The sequence below is a fragment of the Hippocampus guttulatus genome, chromosome 21 (genome assembly GCF_054856545.1).
Source record: "Hippocampus guttulatus isolate MCC_2025c chromosome 21, RoL_Hgut_1.0, whole genome shotgun sequence".
Taxonomy (NCBI): Eukaryota; Metazoa; Chordata; class Actinopteri; order Syngnathiformes; family Syngnathidae; genus Hippocampus; species Hippocampus guttulatus.
The window spans coordinates 12,103,678-12,124,257 of NC_141281.1; the positions used below are offsets into that span (position 1 = coordinate 12,103,678).

Sequence of the window (20,580 nt, forward strand, 5' to 3'; positions counted from 1 at the left end):
TGTTGGAGTTACTATGATATATTAAATAAGATTTCCATAAGCCATCTTGAAACTTCATTTCTAACAAAGGGACAGGTGTGATGTCATCCGGCATGGGCGTGATAGAGGGTGGGAAAGCAAATTTGCTCTTTCCTTTTAGATTTTAACATTGTATGTACAGGAATGTGTAAAGTGAAAATGTGCATAATAGTTTATATGTTTTGTAAGCTACATTTGACCCCCCCACCCCCACCCCCACCCCACTTGTAACTAGATCTGTGCTGCAAGTCCTGGACCTCTGCGGTTTGCAAGGAGACGAGGGTCCGACGGTGGACTCGATGGGGGGCTGGTCCCTAACCATAGCGCTGTGTACCATGGTGGTGCAGGCGCGAGCCGGAGAACGAAAGAGGGTCTGCACTCTGGAGCGAGACAATGATGTGAAACGAGAAAGAGGCCAGCGCAAGAGAGTCAAGGAGGCAACTGGTGACAAGAGCGACCGCAAGGAGGGGTCCGCGGGAGTCTTGGGGGAAGCAGATTTGATGAAGGGGGTGAAGAGGAGGATAGAAACAGGGAGGAGGCGGGAGAGCTCGGGGATGGAAGGAGACGAGAAGGAAATTCGTGCGCCCTTGCAGGTGAGGGCCGACATTTTTGTCAACGCCCGCTCTTGGGAGCGCGTGTGCGCGGCCCTGAGTGCGACGGGACCCCTGGAACTGCAGTGCCGGTACCTGCACGTGGAGGAGGTCTCCGTGTCCAGCATTGGGACCCTGCTGGAGCTCCTGCCACCTCGGTGCCTGCTGGGGGTGGACGTGCGCTACAGCAACCTTGGCGTGGCGGGCCTGGCTCAGCTGCTGCCTCGGCTCGCGGCCTTCCCCGACTTGAGCTCTCTCTGCCTGCACTACTGCAACTTGGACCTTCGCCGGGACCAGCCGCGGCAGGAGGAGGCGCTCCGAGACCTCTCCCAAGGTCTGGCACAGCTGCAGGGACTGCGACGTCTCAGTCTCACGGCGCTGCGTCTGCCAGGACAACTTTGTGTGCTACTCAGGTATGAAAATATTTGTTCAAGATATGCTGAATGTCTTTTGTGATTGAGGCATCCATTCTAGCGGACATTTGACTTGGATGCGCTTTTCTACCTCGGGTACTCAAAGGGCTGTTACCTACTGGTGACACAGCACCCAGAGCAACTGCGGAGGAGGACACACCCAAGGAGGACACGCCCAAACCTCCGGGTTGGGACAGGCCCACTCTAACCCTCATCCATTCTTTTTTGTTGTTGAGGCATGGCATCCTTTTGAACGGAGGTCCTTATTTGAGGAATAGCATCCTGTCTTTTTTTTTGATTGAAACGTTGCATCCATTAAGGACATAATGTCCTGTTAATTGTTATTGTTGCAGAGCATCTCATCGAGGCATCTATTAGACGAAATGTATTTCAAGATATTGAAAATCCGATGTCTTTTGTTATTGAGGCATGCCATCCATTAGAGTAGAAGTAAATATAATATTGTATGTAATATTCTTCAATGTCCTGTCCCGTTACAGTTCCCTGTCTCAGCCCCTGGAGGTGCTGGAGCTGCCTTACTTGAGCCTGAGCGCGGCCGATCTGTCCTACCTGTCGTGCAGCCATCACGCCTCCTCCCTGCAGCAGCTGGACCTGAGCGAGAACCGACTCGACACCCACACGCTCTCCTCCGTGCGTCGCCTCCTGTCGCAAGCGTCGGGTAGCCTGCGCCACCTGTCGTTGAGCGGCTGCGGGCTCAGCGACGATCTGCTGGGCCCGCTGCTGCCTTCCCTTGGCTGCTGCTCATCCCTGCGAAGCCTGGCCCTCGCCCTCAACCCGCTGTCCACGGCCGGACTGGTGAAGACGGTGAGGATGGTGACCAGGGTGCCCTCTATGCGCCAGCTGCTCTATCCTAACCCATTGGAGGAATACCAGCCGGGACTTCCCGAGCTGCCGTCCAGCGCTCAGCTCCTGGACTGGCCCCTGGACGAGTCGAAGGACATCAACGCCACCAGCAGCCTCCTCAATAAAGTGCTGAAGGACTGCGGACGCTCGGACATTGTTCTCACTTGCGACCTGCTCAATTATGAGAAAGACTCAGCAGAGTGATGGACATGAATGCACTATTACCCTCTTCAAAATTTTTATATTCAATATGAACAGAATGTAACTTTTGTCATATTTGTGTGCAATATATTCATGTACAGTATATTTCCAACTCATTTTGTGTCCCATGCACTAAACCGCTTGTCTGTCGACAGATTTTAGAGCTACCTTTTTTTTTTTACTTGCATCAAAAACAAACAAACAAAAAAAAACCAAATTAAAATTAATGCTTACAATTAACACCCTAAATACATTTGTAATTGTATTTCTTTTTTAAAAAAAAAGCACATTTTTAAAATGTTATGAAACGATTTCATCTTTCATGGTGTAAACATACTGGTGGGGAGGGGGGGATGATTTACATGATTCCACAGTTACATTTGGGCTGGAAGGAAGAAAAAGTTGATCACAAAAATAGGTCACACAAAATTTTGGCCCCCCCCCCCCCCCCGAGGCTTTGCAGGCACCGTTGTACACCATCCACACACACTTTCCGGTCCACATACAGTAAACCATTCTATTGTATCTAAATGACTCATGACCTTTTCACAGTCTATTATCACCCTTGGTGGAAAGTTGATACTACAAAGCCACCCGATTATTCAATGGAACAGTTGAGAGGATAATCAATTCTAAAAAGACTAGGATAGTGACAGCCCTAATTTACATTAAATACTCATTCGAATACTCTTCAGTGTCCTGTCATTTGTTTTTACAGAGTGGATGTCAGGAAAGACAGGACTCTAATATTCTTATCTTTTGTTATTGAGGCACAAGTTGAGGACATACAGGACTGTATTTTAACACCTTTCAATAACGTCTTTTTTTTTGAGGCATGGCGTCTGTCTGTTACCGCAAACTCCCAATTTGAGGAAACGGTAATCTCATCTCTCTTGTTATTGAGGAACGGTGTCCATTAATTAGCGAGCGGGTCCCTATTTGGGTCAAGCAAGCTAATAATGTCGCAAGCGGCAAGACTAGAGCCTGTTCCAGTCTTCACAGGTGCCAAATACTGCATATACGACCTCTCCTGAATGAAGTACGATATACATCGTCTTATGTATCACTATTATTATGCATGTCAACAGACCTCTGTAGTTACTACATGTCCTCCACAGGGAAGGCAAGTGGACGCCACTTTTACAGGACTACTCTGTACTCCTTTTTAGCTGAGGTACTGTATAGGCCACAACAAGGACAACAACACCTGTTCTCACCTTTTTCCCAACTGCCAACATACCCGAAAGGGTGGTGATGTTAGTCAATATTACTCCGCATACATTTCGAATTGACCTTACACTGTACCTGAATTATTGCTTCTGTGTGTGTAAATGAACAAAGCATTGCACAAAGCAACAAACTCTCATGATTCGGTCATATTGATCGACAAGCGTAAACGTTTATATTTACATATGCAAATATACACTATAAAAATACACGAGTGACAAAATGTACACAATCTGTATAGGTCATCCTGAGTCCTAAATAACCATAAAAGGTGCTTCAAGGGTTTCAAAAGGATTCTACAATCTTTCCATCAAATGTTTTTTCTTCCTCACGACTTTGGATGGTAAACTCCTTTGCGAAATAGTGCATTTCTATTTTACCCGACTGGTGTGCTGTCGCAATTCCCGAGTAGGTGTTTTGTTGTCCTGGATCTCCAAACGCAGCCATGGCCGTCAGCCTGAGAGAGTAGAATCATGCAGTCAACGTCTGTTCGGATACGTTCCAGACCTACTTGCATTTGATGAAAATATTCGATCTCGAGAGAAAATAAAAATACATATGTTTGTAATAGTTTTATCCTTCGGACATACTTGAAACACATTTCAGCTTGTTCAAACACACTTTTTAGAAGTACGCAAGTTTGTTTGAGTGTCTTTATCATGCTCTCGCTCGCTTTTGTTGTCGCCTTTTGGCATGTAAATACAATTACAACCCCTTTTTTTGGGAGGCAGTGTCTGTTGCTCAGTGATTTTCACGATTGGCAGCAAAGCTCTGTCCCTACACTGTAGATCAGGGGTGTCAAAACTCAAATTTGTCGCAGGCCACATTGTAGTTACGGTTTGCCTTGGAGGGCTGTTATGAATTTTGGGTAACCACATAAATGTTTAGTCACCTCCACATATTACATACACGGCGCACAACAAATTGATGAATAACTAGTTTTAGTTCTCAGAAGTCAAGAATAATGACTGTTATTGTGGATTACATATGACCATTTGAAATTTTGGTTCAGACTTTAGCAAGCATCATGGAACTTGACATGCTTGATTTGCATTTGCGGGCCACATAAAATGATGTGGCGGGCCAGATCTGGCCCCCGGGCCTGGACTTTGACACCTGTGCTGTAGCTAAACACAAAATATAAAAAAATCACCTGTCTGCATCCAGTTGCTCCGTGACCACAGGCGCCGTATCGCTCTTCAGCAGGTCCCAAATATGAAGGCGGGAGGAGGCATCCAACACGCAGAAGACTGCCGGCCTGGTCTGGCTCCACTGCAGCGAGACCACCGCCTCGCCGGCAGTGCCGTCCATCCACTCGTACGCCGGTTTGCCATGGCTGACCTCGTGTAACCGTAGGCTCCCGTCACCGCAGCCCACCTGGGACACGACCATGGTAATGTTCAAAATCTCGGTTAAGTTACAGTGCAATCATTCATAGATTCATTAATGTTGTCCTTCTGTCATATTAAATCATGTCTCAAAATGGACAGATATGAGTGCGCACTCCGGAAAGTGTTCACCGCACTTGAGTTTTTCAAATATTTGTTCTGTTCCATTTCAAAGGGGATTTAATTTCCCTGCCCCTCAAAATTCCACACACAACACTTCATAATTTCATTAGCATTTTGGCTAATTTAATACAAATTTAAAAAAAAAAGGAATCATATGTGCATAACAATGTGCAGCTTTTGTTGATGTACACTTGTCAGAAAATTAAGCCTCCATTTTTTTCCCCAAGTGTATAATGTATAGAGTTGACAAAATACACAGAGATGCATGGTTTTTAAATAGTTTGGTTTTCTGCATGAACATTAGTGGTTGTTGCTCACCAAAAACAATTGAGGCCTGAAAGGAGAAAAGTGGATGGCGGTGACATCTACAAGTCGGGTGGCCAACTCCTGCGAAGTGTAGCACTTGGGCAGGGCCTTCAATCCCTGAGTGGTGCCGTGACTGACTAGACCCTTGAGTGGAAATGTATCATTTTAAAGCGTGCTCGAGTTTTATTTTGGTATTTCCGCTCATGCTCACCAAATTAGTGCCGACGAAGAAATGACTTGGGTCAGTGGAGAGAAATTTTAAATGAAGTGACAGCGGCGGCCCGGTTTTGTCCGCATGCGACAGCGACACCCTGCGAGGTAGATAAGGTGAGGGGTTATAAGATTCCCATCCAAAAACAACCCGGAACACTCGACACTTCTACGCAGATATGCTGAGACGACAAAATAGCATAACAGCATAACAAACGAGATCTTTGCCCCCCGCCCTAGCTCCATTGCGGCAGCTGCGTGCCGCTTTATGGCCTATTTTGAGAGGGCTCGCCTGGCGCTGACAAACGATCATCGCACGCCGTTTATCATATCTCACCCCTCAGCTGTCACGCAGGCAGAACTGTGGAGCAGCTTCACTTTGCCACCTGGCCTCAGACCTGCAAAACCACATGTGTACGGCACGTGTGAGAAATACGAGCGCATACGGTTTGTTCACCAGCCGGGACTGCTGTGATGTTCCGAGCTCCTGACTTGTGTACATTCTTTTGCCGCTCAGACTAACATTTACCTGATTTGGGCGAAGTAAATGGGTGAACAGAAGTTCACATTAGGGCCCGACTGATGTGGATCTTTTGAGACCGATACTGATTAGATGTTTAGCGGAGTAAAATTCAGATAAGCGATTAAGTGGCCAATTAATAAAACAAGATATATAATCATGAATAAAAACTGTGTGATTGATGAATGAATAAAATAATAAATATTTACGGAATTTGTCATTTAGTATTTGTCTAACTTTAGAAGAGAGAGTTTTTGGGGGGATGTTGCCCTTATCTTTGTCGTGTGTTGTAATGTGTTAAGTTAGAAAAAAAATCTCAAAATTTAGCAGAAAAGACTTCTTAAAGGAGCTATTATCCATCCATCCATCTTCTACCGCTTATCCGGGGCCGGGTCGCGGGGGCAACAGCTTTAGCAGGGAAGCCCAGACTTCCCTCTCCCTAGCTACTTCTTCCAGCTCTCCCCGGGGGATCCCGAGGCGTTCCCAGGCCAGCTGGGTGACATAGTCACTCCAGCGTGTCCTGGGTCTTCCTCGGGGTCTCCTCCCAGTGGGACATGCCCGGAACACCTCACCAGGGAGGCGTTCAGGAGGCATCCGAATCAGATGCCCAAGCCACCTCATCTGGCTCCTCTCGATGTGGAGGAGAAGCGGCTCGACTCTGAGCCCCTCCCGGATGACCGAGCTTCTCACCTTATCTCTAAGGGAGAGCCCGGACACCCTGCGGAGAAAACTCATTTCGGCCGCTTGTATCCGGGATCTCGTTCTTTCGGTCACGACCCATAGCTCGTGACCATAGATGAGGGTTGGAACGTAGATCGACCGGTAAATTGAGAGCTTCGCCCTTCGGCTCAGCTCCTTCTTCACCACGACAGACCGATACAACGTCCGCATCACAGCAGACGCTGCACCGATCCGCCTGTCGATCTCTCGCTCCCTCCTGCCCTCACTCGTGAACAAGACCCCAAGATACTTAAACTCCTCCACTTGGGGCAAGATCTCTCCCCCGACCCGGAGGGGGCACTCCACCCTTTTCCGACTGAGGACCATGGTTTCAGATTTGGAGGTGTTGATTTTCATCCCAACCGCTTCACACTCGGCTGCGAAACGCTCCAGTGAGAGTTGGAGAGCCCCGTTTGAAGGAGCCAACAGCACCACATCATCTGCAAAAAGCAGGGATGCAATACTGAGGCCACCAAAACGGACGCCCTCAACGCTTCGGCTGCGCCTAGAAATTCTGTCCATAAAGATTATGAACAGAATCGGCGACAAAGGGCAGCCTTGGCGGAGTCCTACCCTCACTGGAAACGATTCCGACTTACTGCCGGCAATGCGAACCAAACTCTGACATCGGTGGTATAGTGACCGAATAGCCCGTATCAGGGGGTTCGGTACCCCATACCCACGAAGCACCCCCCACAGAACTCCCCGAGGGACACGGTCAAACGCCTTCTCCAAGTCCACAAAACACATGTAGACTGGTTGGGCGAATTCCCACATACCCTCGAGGACCCTGCTAAGGGTGTAGAGCTGGTCCACTGTTCCACGGCCGGGACGAAAACCACACTGCTCCTCCTCAATCTGAGGCTCGACTTCCTGACGGACCCTCCTCTCCAGCACCCCTGAATAGACCTTACCAGGGAGGCTGAGGAGTGTGATCCCTCTGTAGTTGGAACACACCCTCCGGTCCCCCTTTTTAAAAAGAGGGACTACCACCCCGGTCTGCCAATCCAGAGGCACTCTCCCCGTTGACCACGCGATGTTGCAGAGGCGTGTCAACCAGGACAGCCCCACAACATCCAGAGCCCTGAGGAACTCCGGGCGGATCTCATCCACCCCTGGGGCCCTGCCACCGAGGAGCTTTTTAACCACATCGGTGACTTCAACCACAGAGATAGGAGAGCCCACCTCAGGGTCCTCAGACTCTGCTTCCTCCAAGGAAGACGTGTTGGTGGAGTTGAGGAGGTCTTCGAAGTACTCTGCCCACCGGTTCACAACGTCCCGAGTCGAAGTCAGCAGTGCCCCATCCCCACTGTACACAGTGTTAGTGGTGCACTGCTTCCCCCTCCTGAGACGTCGGATGGTGGACCAGAATTTCCTCGAAGCCGTCCGGAAGTCGGCTTCCATGGCCTCACCGAACTCTTCCCACGCTCGGGTTTTTGCCTCGGCGACCACCGAAGCTGCGTTCCGCTTGGCCAGTCGATACCCGTCAGCTGCCTCTGGGGTCCCACAGGCCATAAAGGCTCGATAGGACTCCTTCTTCAGCTTGACGGCATCCCTTACTGCTGGTGTCCACCAGCGAGTACGAGGGTTGCCGCCACGACAGGCACCAACCACTTTACGGCCACAACTCAGATTGGCCGCCTCAACAATAGAGGCACGGAACATGGTCCACTCGGACTCAATGTCCCCCGTCTCCCCCGGAACATGGGAAAAGCTCTGTCGGAGGTGGGAGTTGAAACTCCTTCTGACAGGGGATTCCGCCAGACGCTCCCAACAAACCCTCACAATACGTTTGGGTCTGCCAGGACGGACCGGCATCTTTCCCCACCATCGGAGCCTACTCACCACCAGGTGGTGATCAGTTGACAGCTCCGCCCCTCTCTTCACCCGAGTGTCCAAAACATGCGGCCGCAAATCCGATGATACAACCACAAGGTCGATCATCGAACTACGGCCCAGGGTGTCCTGGTGCCAAGTGCACATATGGACACCCTTATGTTTGAACAAGGTGTTCGTTATGGACAGTCCGTGACGAGCACAGAAGTCCAATAACAAAACACCACTCGAGTTCTGATCGGGGGGGCCGTTCCTCCCAATCACGCCCCTCCAGGTCTCACTGTCATTGCCCACGTGAGCATTGAAGTCCCCCAGCAGAACAAGGGAGTCCCCAGCAGGAGTACTCTCTAGCACACCCTCCAAGGACTCCAAAAAGGGTGGGTATGCTGAGCTGCCGTTTGGTGCATATGCACAAACAACAGTCAGGACCCGTCCCCCCACCCGAAGGCGGAGGGAAGCAACCCTCTCGTCTACCGGTGTGAACCCCAATGTACAGGCACTGAGCCGGGGTGCAATGAGTATGCCCACACCTGCTCTGCGCCTCTCACCATGAGCAACTCCAGAGTGGAAGAGAGTCCAACCCCTCTCGAGAGAACTAGTACCAGAACCCAGGCTGTGTGTGGAGGCAAGTCCGACTATATCCAGTCGGAACTTCTCTACCTCACACACCAGCTCGGGCTCCTTCCCTGCCAGAGAGGTGACATTCCATGTCCCAAGAGCTAGCTTCTGCAGCCGAGGATCGGACCGCCAGGGTCCCCGCCTTTGGCTGCCGCCCAGCTCGCATTGCACCCGACCCCTTTGACCCCTCCCACGGGTGGTGAGACCATGAGAAGGAGGACCCACGTTGCCTCTTCGGGCTGAGCCCGGCCGGGCCCCATGGGTGTAGGCCCGGCCACCAGGCGCTCGCCAACGAGCCCCACCTCCAGGCCTGGCTCCAGAGGGGGGCCCCGGTGACCCGCGTCCGGGCAAGGGAAACTGAGTGCCATCGATTTTGTCTGTCATAAGGGGTTTTGTGAGCCGTGCTTTGTCTGGTCCCTCACCTAGGACCTGTTTGCCATGGGTGACCCTGCCAGGGGCATAAAGCCCCAGACAACTTAGCTCCTAGGATCATTGGGACACACAAACCCCTCCACCACGGTAAGGTGACGGCTCCCGGAGAGGAGGAGCTATTATTGGCTGATTAAATTGTCCGTCCGATTAGCGAGACAGATTTCACATGAAGTTCGTATGAGAATGGCCAGATGTTTACTTTGATTTCTTGTGTCTTGGAGTGGACAGACAGAGGTTCACATTGTGTGTATGAAAATCGACAGTTGTTCACTTTATATGTGTTTATGGAAAGATCAATCTTGATATTATGTTCGCATGTGAGGGGGCACACACATTTACATTTTGCGAACGTCTTCTGTAGAGAGAAAGCGCGTGCTTCTGTGAATGGACCGGCAAGGTTTATGTCAATGTACATGTTTAGACTGTGTGTGGACAAAAAAAAGGTCATATTATGTTTCTCAGCAAAGTGATTGGTGAATGACTGAATCTGTAAAGCTGAAACCTCACGTAGCGTACAGAAAGCGCATTGATGGATGGAAGTGCTGCTTTTTAAATGTAACTGAAACTAATTTGCAGTTCAAATGTGGATGTCACTTGTGCAGCCCTGGTTGACAGCTTGAGTATGTTCATGGGGGCAAAAAAAAAGAGAAAAAGGACTTGCCGAGATCTGTCTGGGAGCCCGCCTCATTGGCTTTTGGCAGTTGCACTACCACCTACAGGCCACAGACAGAACAAACTTTAAGGCATTGCCTGGAAAACAAACAAACGAAAAAAAAGAGCTTAAATTAAAAAATAATAATATGGAGACCTACCCAAAGATTCAAAAGCCCGCTGTCGTCCTGCGAGGCCAACTGGAAGGACAACCCCAACAACTCTGGATATTATGGGGAGATTGTAGCCATTATGACAGTCTGAAGCACACACAACATTCCTCCTTATGCCCTGCAGACAGAATGCCTCACCTTCCTCGGATGCTAAAAATGCCACCTCTGACCCCGGCATCCCAGTCGTATTGGTTGGAACCACCTCCACGGACGTCACTGCCGAGAAATGGGCAGAGGGCACTGCATCTACACACCCCCAACACACACACGAACAGGAGAGACTTTCAACAGCTGTGCCTGTTATGTATCGCCACCGACTCCAGATGAGAGTTAAACCAATATTTGACTTGCAGTGGAGCCTGCTGTAGGCTTGATATATTGCACCATAACTGTGGAAAGGAGAAGAAGGAAAACACACCACACACACACTCTGCGAACACAACGTTAAGTACATATGAACGCCCCCAAATGTCTTTGTAACGCCTCTCATCGGGATTTGAGGGGTAAATTCAGCTCTCATAACCAATGATTTAATATACATTTCATTTTCCAAATTCAGCTTCCCATGTCTTCTTTTCTAACCAACACAAGCAATAGATTAATCTGTTTTAGAATAAACAATATCAGATTATTTATATCTACAGATTTTTTTCTTCCAAAATTGCAGCCTATAAATTTAATTGATTATGTCGAGGCACATCTGACGACAGTTTTAGAAAATGTGTACGACTTGAGGCATTTGTACATATGATGATAGGATTCACAAAAACGAAAATCCGATGGAGGGCTGCCATTTTGGTATGAGGTTGCCATTTTGCAAACTCTTCCTCATGGGGTCATGACCTGGCCAAACGTGACATACCTGTAGAGAATGTAGGCCGTCTGAAGGTCCATTCGCCGTCGCCCAACTTCAGGCGTTCGTGGTTTCCAGCAGGCTCGTGGAGGTCCCACAGCGCCACGGAGCCGACAGACGTGCCGGCAAACACCAGGGTGGCCTTTCCCGGGCTGAAACAGCAGCACTGCACCTGAGAGAGGAATCGGCAAGAGTTACATCTTGAACTAAAAGAGTACAAGTGTACTCATACTTGGCCATTTGAAACATCCTTGAGTTGGAAAAAAACAGGACTAGGAATAATCCACAAAAGGCACCTCCGATTCACAGAGCAGGATCTTCTGGGGTCTGGATGGCTCCCACATGTTCCACACGCAGATGGTGGTGCAGTCGTGATGCTGCACGATATCAATGGGTGAAGTTGGGGGCTTGTGGACAGACAGGAGCATGTGTCTCTGCGCTTGGGAGAAAAGCACCTGGCCGATGGTGCGACCTGGATAAAAACCAAATTAGTTTAGTTGAATGTACACAGTCAATACAAGCCGATGTGATGGCACCTGCGCACCGCGGAGAAAAGGCAAGTCGGTGTTGAGTTGCACACTTCCGTCACTAAACAACAGACCATCCGTTTGTGTCGTCTGGCCCTGGAAGGAACTCCGCTCGGCGTGATCCTCCTCCAGCAGCACTGCCATCACCTGGAAATGTAGTGGAATGAAATTTCCAAATCGCAAAGGCTACAATTTTGAAAAAAGTACAAAATTCAATTCGGTTGATCGGTTGCTAGGTTCTCTTTTCTTTCTTTGTCTTATTTGATGTATGTTTCATTTATTTACTTCTTTACTGTCCGGATACTATAAATTCTGCTCAAGAAGTGCAGTCTACAAAATTCCCATTTCATGAAAAGTCAAAGTGATGAAGCCACAGATTTGTTTGCATTACGGCTATAATCTGAGTTATGATTTACTGTCTTAAATCTACACCGTACTTGTTTGGTAGAATTTATTGAAGGCGTCATCGTGAACATTTAAAAGAGTGCGAGTCAAAGTGAATTTAAGTCGATAAATAAATTGTCTTTCAAATTCATTCATGGTTCAATTTGCACTTATTTTAGCATACGACTAACCTATAAAAAAACATTTTTGTATAAAAAAAATATTAGATGATTTATTGTAATCCAGATTAATTTATTGATCGTGTTTCTTCACAATACATGGGAAGATGACTTGGAAAAAAATAATTACCGTATTTTCACGACTATAAGGCGCCATTAAAAAGTCTTAAATTTTCTCCAAAATGGACAGGACGCCTTATAATGCGGAGCATCTTGTCCATGCGCTGAGTTCCAAAACCTGACTGACAGCCGACACGCTGTTTATATTGAGAAAAGGCGGAAGTGACTGTGGACAGGCATGCGGCAAAGAAGTCGGCCAATCGGTGAAGGGTGGGCGTGTATATATATATACATATATGGAGAGAGAGAGAAAAGGCGGACTCGAGTGAGGACAGGCAAGCGGCGAAGAAGTCCACCAATGAGTGAAGGGTGGGCATGTAAGTGGACGCTAAGGGACGCCCCTAGCAGGTACCAACACCTGTATAAAGTGTGGCTATGTGCATTATTGCAAAACAACTTCGGTTTTGGTTTCTAAGAACCCCCGAAAATAAATTCTACAAAGAGACACGCCTACGAAGCCCAGTTCAAACTTCAAGCCATCGGTTATGCTTTTGGCATGCGTGCCCATCTCACAGCAGCGGTGAAAAACCGAGTCAAGCAAATGAACTCTGAGCTTGCCGTCATTCCCGGAGGCTTGACTAAAGAACTCCAACCGCTGGACATCGGCATCAACCGGGCGTTCAAAGTAAAGTTGCGACCGGGCGTTCAAAGTAAAGTTGCGAGCGGCATGGGAACAATAGATGATCGATGGCAAACACAACTTTACAAAGAGTGAGAGGCAGCGCCGGGCGAGTTACGCCACAATTTGCGAATGGATTGTGGCCGCTTGGACGAACGTGTCTGCTTGCACCGTTGTTCGAGCTTTTGGCAAAGCCGGCATCATTTCTGTGGAGCCACATGGCAATGAGAGTGACTCTGACAACGAGAGGGAACCCGGCGTTTTTGATGGATTACCGGTACTTGCACAATTGTTCAATTCTGATACAGAAGATGAAAACTTTGATGGATTTCTGGGTGATGATTGATCGAAAAACGTGAGTACATTGTACGATGGCTAAATAAAATACAACCGAACTCAGTTTTGCTTCCGTTGCCTTTTTAAAAACGTGTTTTTAGCGTGTATCCGTATGTCTTGGCATGCTACCGTATGCTTCAAGCTAACGTGTTTTTAGCATGCGCGCATGCATGCCGTATGTTTAAGCCGGCGTATGTTTTACCACTGTAAAACTGCGCCCAATAATACAGTGCGTTTTGTCTATGTGTCAAATACAGAAATAGCACCCGTTAATGAGACTGCGCCCAACAATACGGTGCGCCGAATGGTCGTGAAAATACGGTACACATTAAATCGCAATACTGACCATTGGGTTATTTTTCAAATTCTTAAAATCATGCAACCCAAGAAACGAGTACAAGTACTTCACTACTGTAGTCTCCATATTAAAAAAAAGGAACCATGGTGCAAAAATTGACAACAACAGCCCCAGAGAAGCAAGCGAGATTCCCCTCCAAATAAAGACAAGTCACCTGGGAGGCGGTACGCAGGAAGATGGCCAAACGCCTTGAATCAAAATTCATTCCGCTCATGTTTCGAATTTCATGTGACCGGTTTGGATCTGTGGGTAAAAAGGGGATATTAACACAACAATGTCACAATTTTACATGGTAGTTCTGTTAAACTGTCACAAATGACTACATGTCATTGCTTTCTTTCACTGCAATCTACCACTGCCTTTTTTTTCTTCCTAAAATCCTTCAAGTGGTATGTGGGGGGGGGAAAAATCCCAGATTAAAAACTCAAGCGGTCTAATGACAGTGTTTTTTATTTTTTAAATCCAGTATCATAAATTTAATGCAATTGACAGATGTTTACATTTTGTGTTTATGCAGAGACAGTTTATAATTTCATGAAAACATGCAGAAGGTGCATATCTATGAAAGTGTAGAAAGTCTGCATTCAAGTCAGAGATTTCGTTGTTTGCATGTTTCCTACCGCCGCAGGCGCCGCCGTGCTCTGCGGGATGCTGTGTCCACTTGTCACTCGAGTCCACCTCCTCAGTCTGGACGTCCCGATCTGCATTTTCCTCGTTACACTGCACATAAGCCTGCCGAGGAAGTCATCGGAATTAAGGCGACAACGCGGCATCGCAGAATGTGATCAGCGGACAAAGTTTCACGCCGACTGACCTGCTTTGTATTTGCAGCTCCGAAGTTCCGAATGTACATGTCATATTCGCTGATGGGAGGAAGATCCAGAAGGGAAATTGTATTGGAGAAATCCAGATCAATTAAGCGAAGTAGCTCTGCACTGCGCTTCCTGTAATTAAAAAGCAAAATTGAGAATTATTATTTTTTTCTGTTAAAGAAAACAAAACAAAAAAAATCAGTGGGGGATAGTTTCCTGTCAGAAGGTGTTTCAACTCCCACCTCCGACAGAGCTTTTCCCATGTTCCGGGGGAAGCGGGGGACATTGAGTCCGAGTGGACCATGTTCCGTGCCTCTATTGTTGAGGCGGCCAATCTGAGTTGTGGCCGTAAGGTGGTTGGTGCCTGTCGTGGCGGCAACCCCCGTACTCGCTGGTGGACACCAGCAGTAAGGGATGCCGTCAAGCTGAAGAAGGAGTCCTATCGAGCCTTTATGGCCTGTGGGACCCCAGAGGCAGCTGACGGGTATCGACTGGCCAAGCGGAAGGCGGCTTCGGTGGTCGCCGAGGCAAATACCCGAGCGTGGGAAGAGTTCGGTGAGGCCATGGAAGCCGACTTCCGGACGGCTTCGAGGAAATTCTGGTCCACCATCTGACGTCTCAGGAGGGGGAAGCAGTGCACCACTAACACAGTGGGGTTGGGGTGCTGCTGACTTCGACTCGGGACGTTGTGAACCGGTGGGCAGAGTACTTCAAAGACCTCCTCAACTCCACCAACATGCCTTCCTTGGAGGAAGCAGAGTCTGAGGACCCTGAGGTGGGCTCTCCTATCTCTGTGGTTGAAGTCACCGATGTGGTTAAAAAGCTCCTCGGTGGCAAGGCCCCAGAGTGGATGAGATCCGCCTGGAGTTCCTCAAGGCTCTGGATGTTGCAGGGCTGTCCTGGTTGACACGCCTCTGCAACATCGCGTGGTCAACGGGGAGAGTGCCTCTGGATTGGCAGACCGGGGTGGTAGTCCCTCTTTTTAAAAAGGGGGACCGGAGGGTGTGTTCCAACTACAGAGGGATCACACTCCTCAGCCTCCCTGGTAAGGTCTATTCAGGGGTGCTGGAGAGGAGGGTCCGTCAAAAAGTCGAGCTTCAGATTGAGGAGCAGTGTGGTTTTCGTCCCGGCCTTGGAACAGTGGACCAGCTCTACACCCTTAGCAGGGTCCTCGAGGGTATGTGGGAATTCGCCCAACCAGTCTACATGTGTTTTGTGGACTTGGAGAAGGCGTTTGACCGTGTCCCTCGGGGAGTTCTGTGGGGGGTGCTTCATGGGTATGGGGTACCGAACCACCTGATACGGGCTGTTCGGTCACTATACCACCGATGTCAGAGTTTGGTTCGCATTGCCGGCAGTAAGTCGGAATCGTTTCCAGTGAGGGTAGGACTTCACCAAGGCTGCCCTTTGTCGCCGATTCTGTTCATAACCTTTATGGACAGAATTTCTAGGCGCAGCCGAAGCGTTGAGGGGGTCCGTTTTGGTGGCCTCAGTATTGCATCTCTGCTTTTTGCAGATGATGTGGTACTGTTGGCTCCTTCAAGCAGGGCTCTCCAACTCTCACTGGAGCGTTTCGCAGCCGAGTGTGAAGCGGTTGGGATGAAAATCAGCACCTCCAAATCTGAAACCATGGTCCTCAGTCGGAAAAGGGTGGAGTGCCCCCTCCGGGTCGGGGAGGAGATCTTGCCCCAAGTGGAGGAGTTTAAGTACCGGTATCTTGGGGTCTTGTTCACGAGTGAGGGCAGGAGGGAGCGAGAGATCGACAGGCGGATCGGTGCAGCGTCTGCTGTGATGCGGACGTTGTATCGGTCTGTCGTGGTGAAGAAGGAGCTGAGCCAAAGGGCGAAGCTCTCAATTTACCGTTCGATCTACGTTCCAACCCTCATCTATGGTCACGAGCTATGGGTCGTGACCGAAAGAACGAGATCCCGGATACAAGTGCGGCCGAAATGATTTTTCTCCGCAGGGTGAGAAGCTCGGTCATCCGGGAGGGGCTCAGAGTCGAGCCGCTTCTCCTCCACATCGAGAGGAGCCAGATGAGGTGGCTTGGGCATCTGATTCGGATGCCTCCTGAGCGCCTCCCTGGTGAGGTGTTCCGGGCATGTCCCACCGGGAGGAGACCCCGAGGAAGACCCAGGACACGCTGGAGAGACTATGTCACCCAGCTGGCCTGGGAACGCCTCGGGATCCCCCGGGGAGAGCTGGAAGAAGTAGCTAGGGAGAGGGAAGTCTGGGCTTCCCTGCTAAAGCTGTTGCCCCCGCGACCCGGCCCCGGATAAGCGGTAGAAGATGGATGGATGGATGGATAGTTTGCAGACTTTCATCTTAACCCTTTCAGGGACAGCGGTTACACTACAGTGGACAGCTGATCATGTTATCAGAATTGGTGCATGACAGGATGAACATCAAGGATGACATTCGTCGCTTACTTTTGTTTCATGGCCAGTTTCTTGCTGACTTCCCGCTGCTTCGCCGCCACAAAGTCGATAAACTTTCCTCGCTGGGAGCATCGACTGTCCTTTTCGTCTGATCTATTCACTGACAGTGAAAGGTGCATTATTATCCCACATGCGCTGATTTTATACGAAATCATAGGTCAGAATTACCTCTGGATGACTCAGGCTTTTCCTCCCCTTCTTCTTCTCCTGTGCCAAGAGTATTAAAAGAGGCACGGACTCGTTCATTTTCTTCACCCATGGCTTTTTGGATGGCTTTAACCTCCTCCCCCAGCTCCAGATTGCTGGGCTCTTCCTCGGCATCCTTATCATCCTCGTCCAGTTCCTCGAAATCCTCTTCGTAGTCCTACCAAAATGGAAAAAAAAAACCCCCAACAAAAAAAAAATATTGCACTTGACTGAAGGATGCGCCACATCCGGGTAAACACTTGTACAAACGGGCGTAAAAATTCCTTACCGCTTTCTGGTCAAGTAAACCAATTAGAGCATGCAAGTGTAACACATGACACAAAAAAAAAAAAAGAATGCAATTAAAGACACAACACTCAGATATGCAAGTGTGGCCGTTATCATCTTACCTCAAAGTCCTCCTCGTACTCGTGTGAAAGCTCACCCTTGGCTACCTGCACGTGTGTGACAAAAACAGACAACACAATGTAAGCAATCTAACTACACACGAAAATAAAATCAAGGTTGCTTTCTCACAGATTCGGTTACTTTTAGTCAAGGTTGGGTTTGTCATTTTGATTTAGCAGATTGATGACTAGGCGGGCCGAAGAGCTGAAACTGGTCACCATATTGGATGTGTTCTGTACTGAAGTCGAAGTCAATTTTATGTGACGTTGTTGCATCAGGAAGGGCATCCAATGAACAAAATGTGCCAAACATATCAGGGAAAAGTTGATTGTTCTTCTTTTTGGAAAACATTGGCAATAAATTTAGCATGATTTTTCACCACAGCAATAACGGTAACCAGGTTACACATTTCTTGGTAGATTTGACTCATCGGGATAGTTTTCAACCCCTTGATGGCTCAAAATCTTCAATCCAAAGGGCTCAGCCAGGGTTACAATAGTTCGGATAAGTTTTTATTTCATTTTGATTTTTTTTTAATTCAGTTCATTCGTTTTTAGAGCAGGTTTGTTCATTTTTATTTTGTCATGATTGCTTCAATTTATTTTAGTTTTAGATTTTTCGGATCCTTGTATGGAGTATTTTTGAGTGCAATACGAAAGGAAAGTCTCTAACTCTTGTGCAATAAAGTAAACTCCAGTTCTTAGGACTGTTTGACCTCCCTTCTTCTGTATGGATGCACAGCAAATAGCAATGCCTAAATAAATACTTTTAAAATGAACCCCAAAAGTTCATGTATAATATTAATTGACAAATCTAAAAATGAAGGAGTTTTCGCAATACTTTCATCAAGGTAAGATGTGGTTTCTTTTCATTAACTAGAATAATTTTAAAAAATGTTATTTATGAAAATGTGTTTTCAATTCTTGTTTTCATTATTTCAGTACTTTTCATTAACTACAATAACATTGTACCGGGTTCGCTATTTCACCCAATTTGGGTTATTTTTGACCCAGCGGTTTTAAGATGATTTTTTTGAAGTTGTTGTTTATTTCTACTGTGCTAGACGGTGCTTTTCATTAAGAACAGATAAAATAACGGTGAAAATTCCAGAAGTAACCAGGGTTGGAATCTTACTAGGTCTTCCGTGTCTCCGGCATCTTTAGCTGCCACGTTCTCTGAACGCATCACGTTCTCCTGGACCGAAAACAAAAAAAAAAAAAAAACGATATCATGTACCAGTATTTAGTTGTCGGTATCGTACAAATAAGTGACCCACTAACCTCTTTTTTTTTTGTCTTAGCTTCATGGCTGTGACTCGGCTTGGATTCCTTGGAGCTGCTGCGATGTCTCTCTGCATCCTCTCTGCGTCGCCTTTCTTTCCGTCTTTCTCTCTCGATTCTCTCTTGCTCACTTCCCTCTTCTCGCTCTCGCCTCAGCCTCTCATCCTGAACGGACAGTAAGAAATCGTCAAACAAGTGTGGGTGAAACGTCCATTCGCAAAACTTGAAATGCCTACATGATATTCTCTTTCTTTGTGTCTTCTTTCTCGCTCTTCTTTTTGTTTTCGGTATTCTGTGGGAAGAAGAAATGTTAGCCTACGAGAAACGTAAGTGCAATAATTGGAAACGCTTACCTCTTTCATCCCTTGAATGCTTCCTGTCCTCGTGCCTCTCACGTCTGTCTTGGTCATCCCTCCTCTCTTCGTGTCTCCTTCTCTCCCGTTCTTCTCGCCGTCTTTCTTTATCCCGTTCCTCTCGTCGTCTTTCCTTATCTCGTTCCTCCCTCCGTCTTTCCGTATCCTCCTTTCTCTTAAGTCTGTCTTCCTCTTTCTCTTGTCCCTCCCTTGGCCTCCCTTTATCCCGCTTGTCTCTGTCCTCTCTGGAGTCGCGTGCACGCCTGCTCGTGTCCTCTAGCCTATCTCGCTCTGACCTCCTGTCCCGGTCACCCCTTCTCTCCTCTGCGTGAAAGTCCCGCCTCTCTCCGTGATGGTCTCTGTCAGCGGTAGAAAGTAACATGGTAACATTACTGTTCGAAAGTCGGCTTTTCAGAACTGTAACTTGAGTTTATATTTTTGGGATGACTTGACTTTTACTCCCTACCTTTGAAAATGTATATGTAATTTTCATTCCTTTTTTTTTTTTTGTCCATACAGGCTTGTTATAATATTCAACCTCATGCTGACAGAAAAAATGCTGGGTTAAAGTAAATGGCTTTTGTAGGAAATTGACAGGATAAACACATTTTACTTTTGTATTCAAATACATTCCTGTGTCTGTATTTTACTTGAGTAGTTGGATCAGTGGTTCTAATTTACCAGAATCAGAAACAAGTGAGTGTACTTCTACTGACAACTTATTTAAATTAAGTATAAATTTAGAGTACAGTATTTAGCCACCTGTGGTCTCTTTCTCCTCGGGAGTCCCTAGGACGTCTCTCCGTAGAATCCCCACCGCGGTGATGCTTTCTGTCATGCTCCGGTTCTTTCCTCCTGGAAAGCAGTCTTTTCAGCTCGGCAGCAGACCAGGTGTCTTCCATGCTTATTTTCTGAGAAGACATTGTGGTCGTATGAAACGCTTAAAACGAGTGACAGGCTAGCGGGAAAAGCGCACCACAACGTCAATTTCTTGACATACTAACGCTAGGAATTAGCTAGCGAACCCGTCAAGCGACACATATCCCCAAATTAAATAATAAAATATAAACTATATACCTTTTCGTGATGCATGCTGCCGTCGCTGTTCGGAAAAATAGCTCCAATGGGCAGGAAAGCTTACATGTTTGCTAGGACGCAACCATGACGAGAAATTGGCTTAAAAAAACCCCACATGGCTTTGCGCATGCGCGGTTATAAGAACCAAGGAGAAGGCGTCATTTTCCACTTGACAACAGTCTTATTAATCAATAGAAGAGCACGCGCCCCGATCTATTGGAACGCTCTTATCGGGTTTTTTCAAGTACTAATTTAAAAAAATTATTGATGATAACTCTGAGTCATATTATGAAAACTATGTTTTTATTTTTCTCGTTAGGTCCACAATGTTACATCTTATCAAATTAATACAATTCTGTC

The 20,580-nt window shown here is 47.6% G+C and overlaps 2 protein-coding genes across 2 annotated transcripts; one reads left to right on the plus strand and one right to left on the minus strand.

The window, feature by feature from the left end:
- The first annotated feature begins 353 nt into the window (after positions 1-353).
- Positions 354-2,089, plus strand: LOC147187208 (leucine-rich repeat-containing protein 14). Its single transcript, XM_086102570.1, has 2 exons — positions 354-1,021; positions 1,522-2,089. Exons 1-2 carry the CDS (start codon positions 354-356, stop codon positions 2,087-2,089), a joined length of 1,236 nt encoding a protein of 411 aa, XP_085958696.1.
- Positions 2,090-3,460: 1,371 nt separating this feature from the next.
- dync2i1 (dynein 2 intermediate chain 1) lies at positions 3,461-20,347 on the minus strand. Its single transcript, XM_086102010.1, has 23 exons — positions 20,221-20,347; positions 19,906-20,054; positions 19,144-19,502; positions 19,027-19,082; positions 18,791-18,955; positions 18,645-18,704; positions 17,513-17,557; positions 17,085-17,280; positions 16,908-17,016; positions 14,481-14,610; positions 14,287-14,398; positions 13,821-13,909; positions 11,688-11,817; positions 11,440-11,615; positions 11,153-11,315; positions 10,429-10,536; positions 10,279-10,340; positions 10,128-10,179; positions 5,678-5,738; positions 5,342-5,441; positions 5,143-5,274; positions 4,467-4,690; positions 3,461-3,770 (listed from the first exon to the last, which is right to left on the minus strand). The coding sequence occupies exons 1-23, from the start codon at positions 20,233-20,235 to the stop codon at positions 3,599-3,601; spliced, it is 2,865 nt and encodes a 954-aa protein (XP_085958136.1). The 5' UTR covers positions 20,236-20,347; the 3' UTR covers positions 3,461-3,598.
- Between the last annotated feature and the right edge of the window lie 233 nt (positions 20,348-20,580).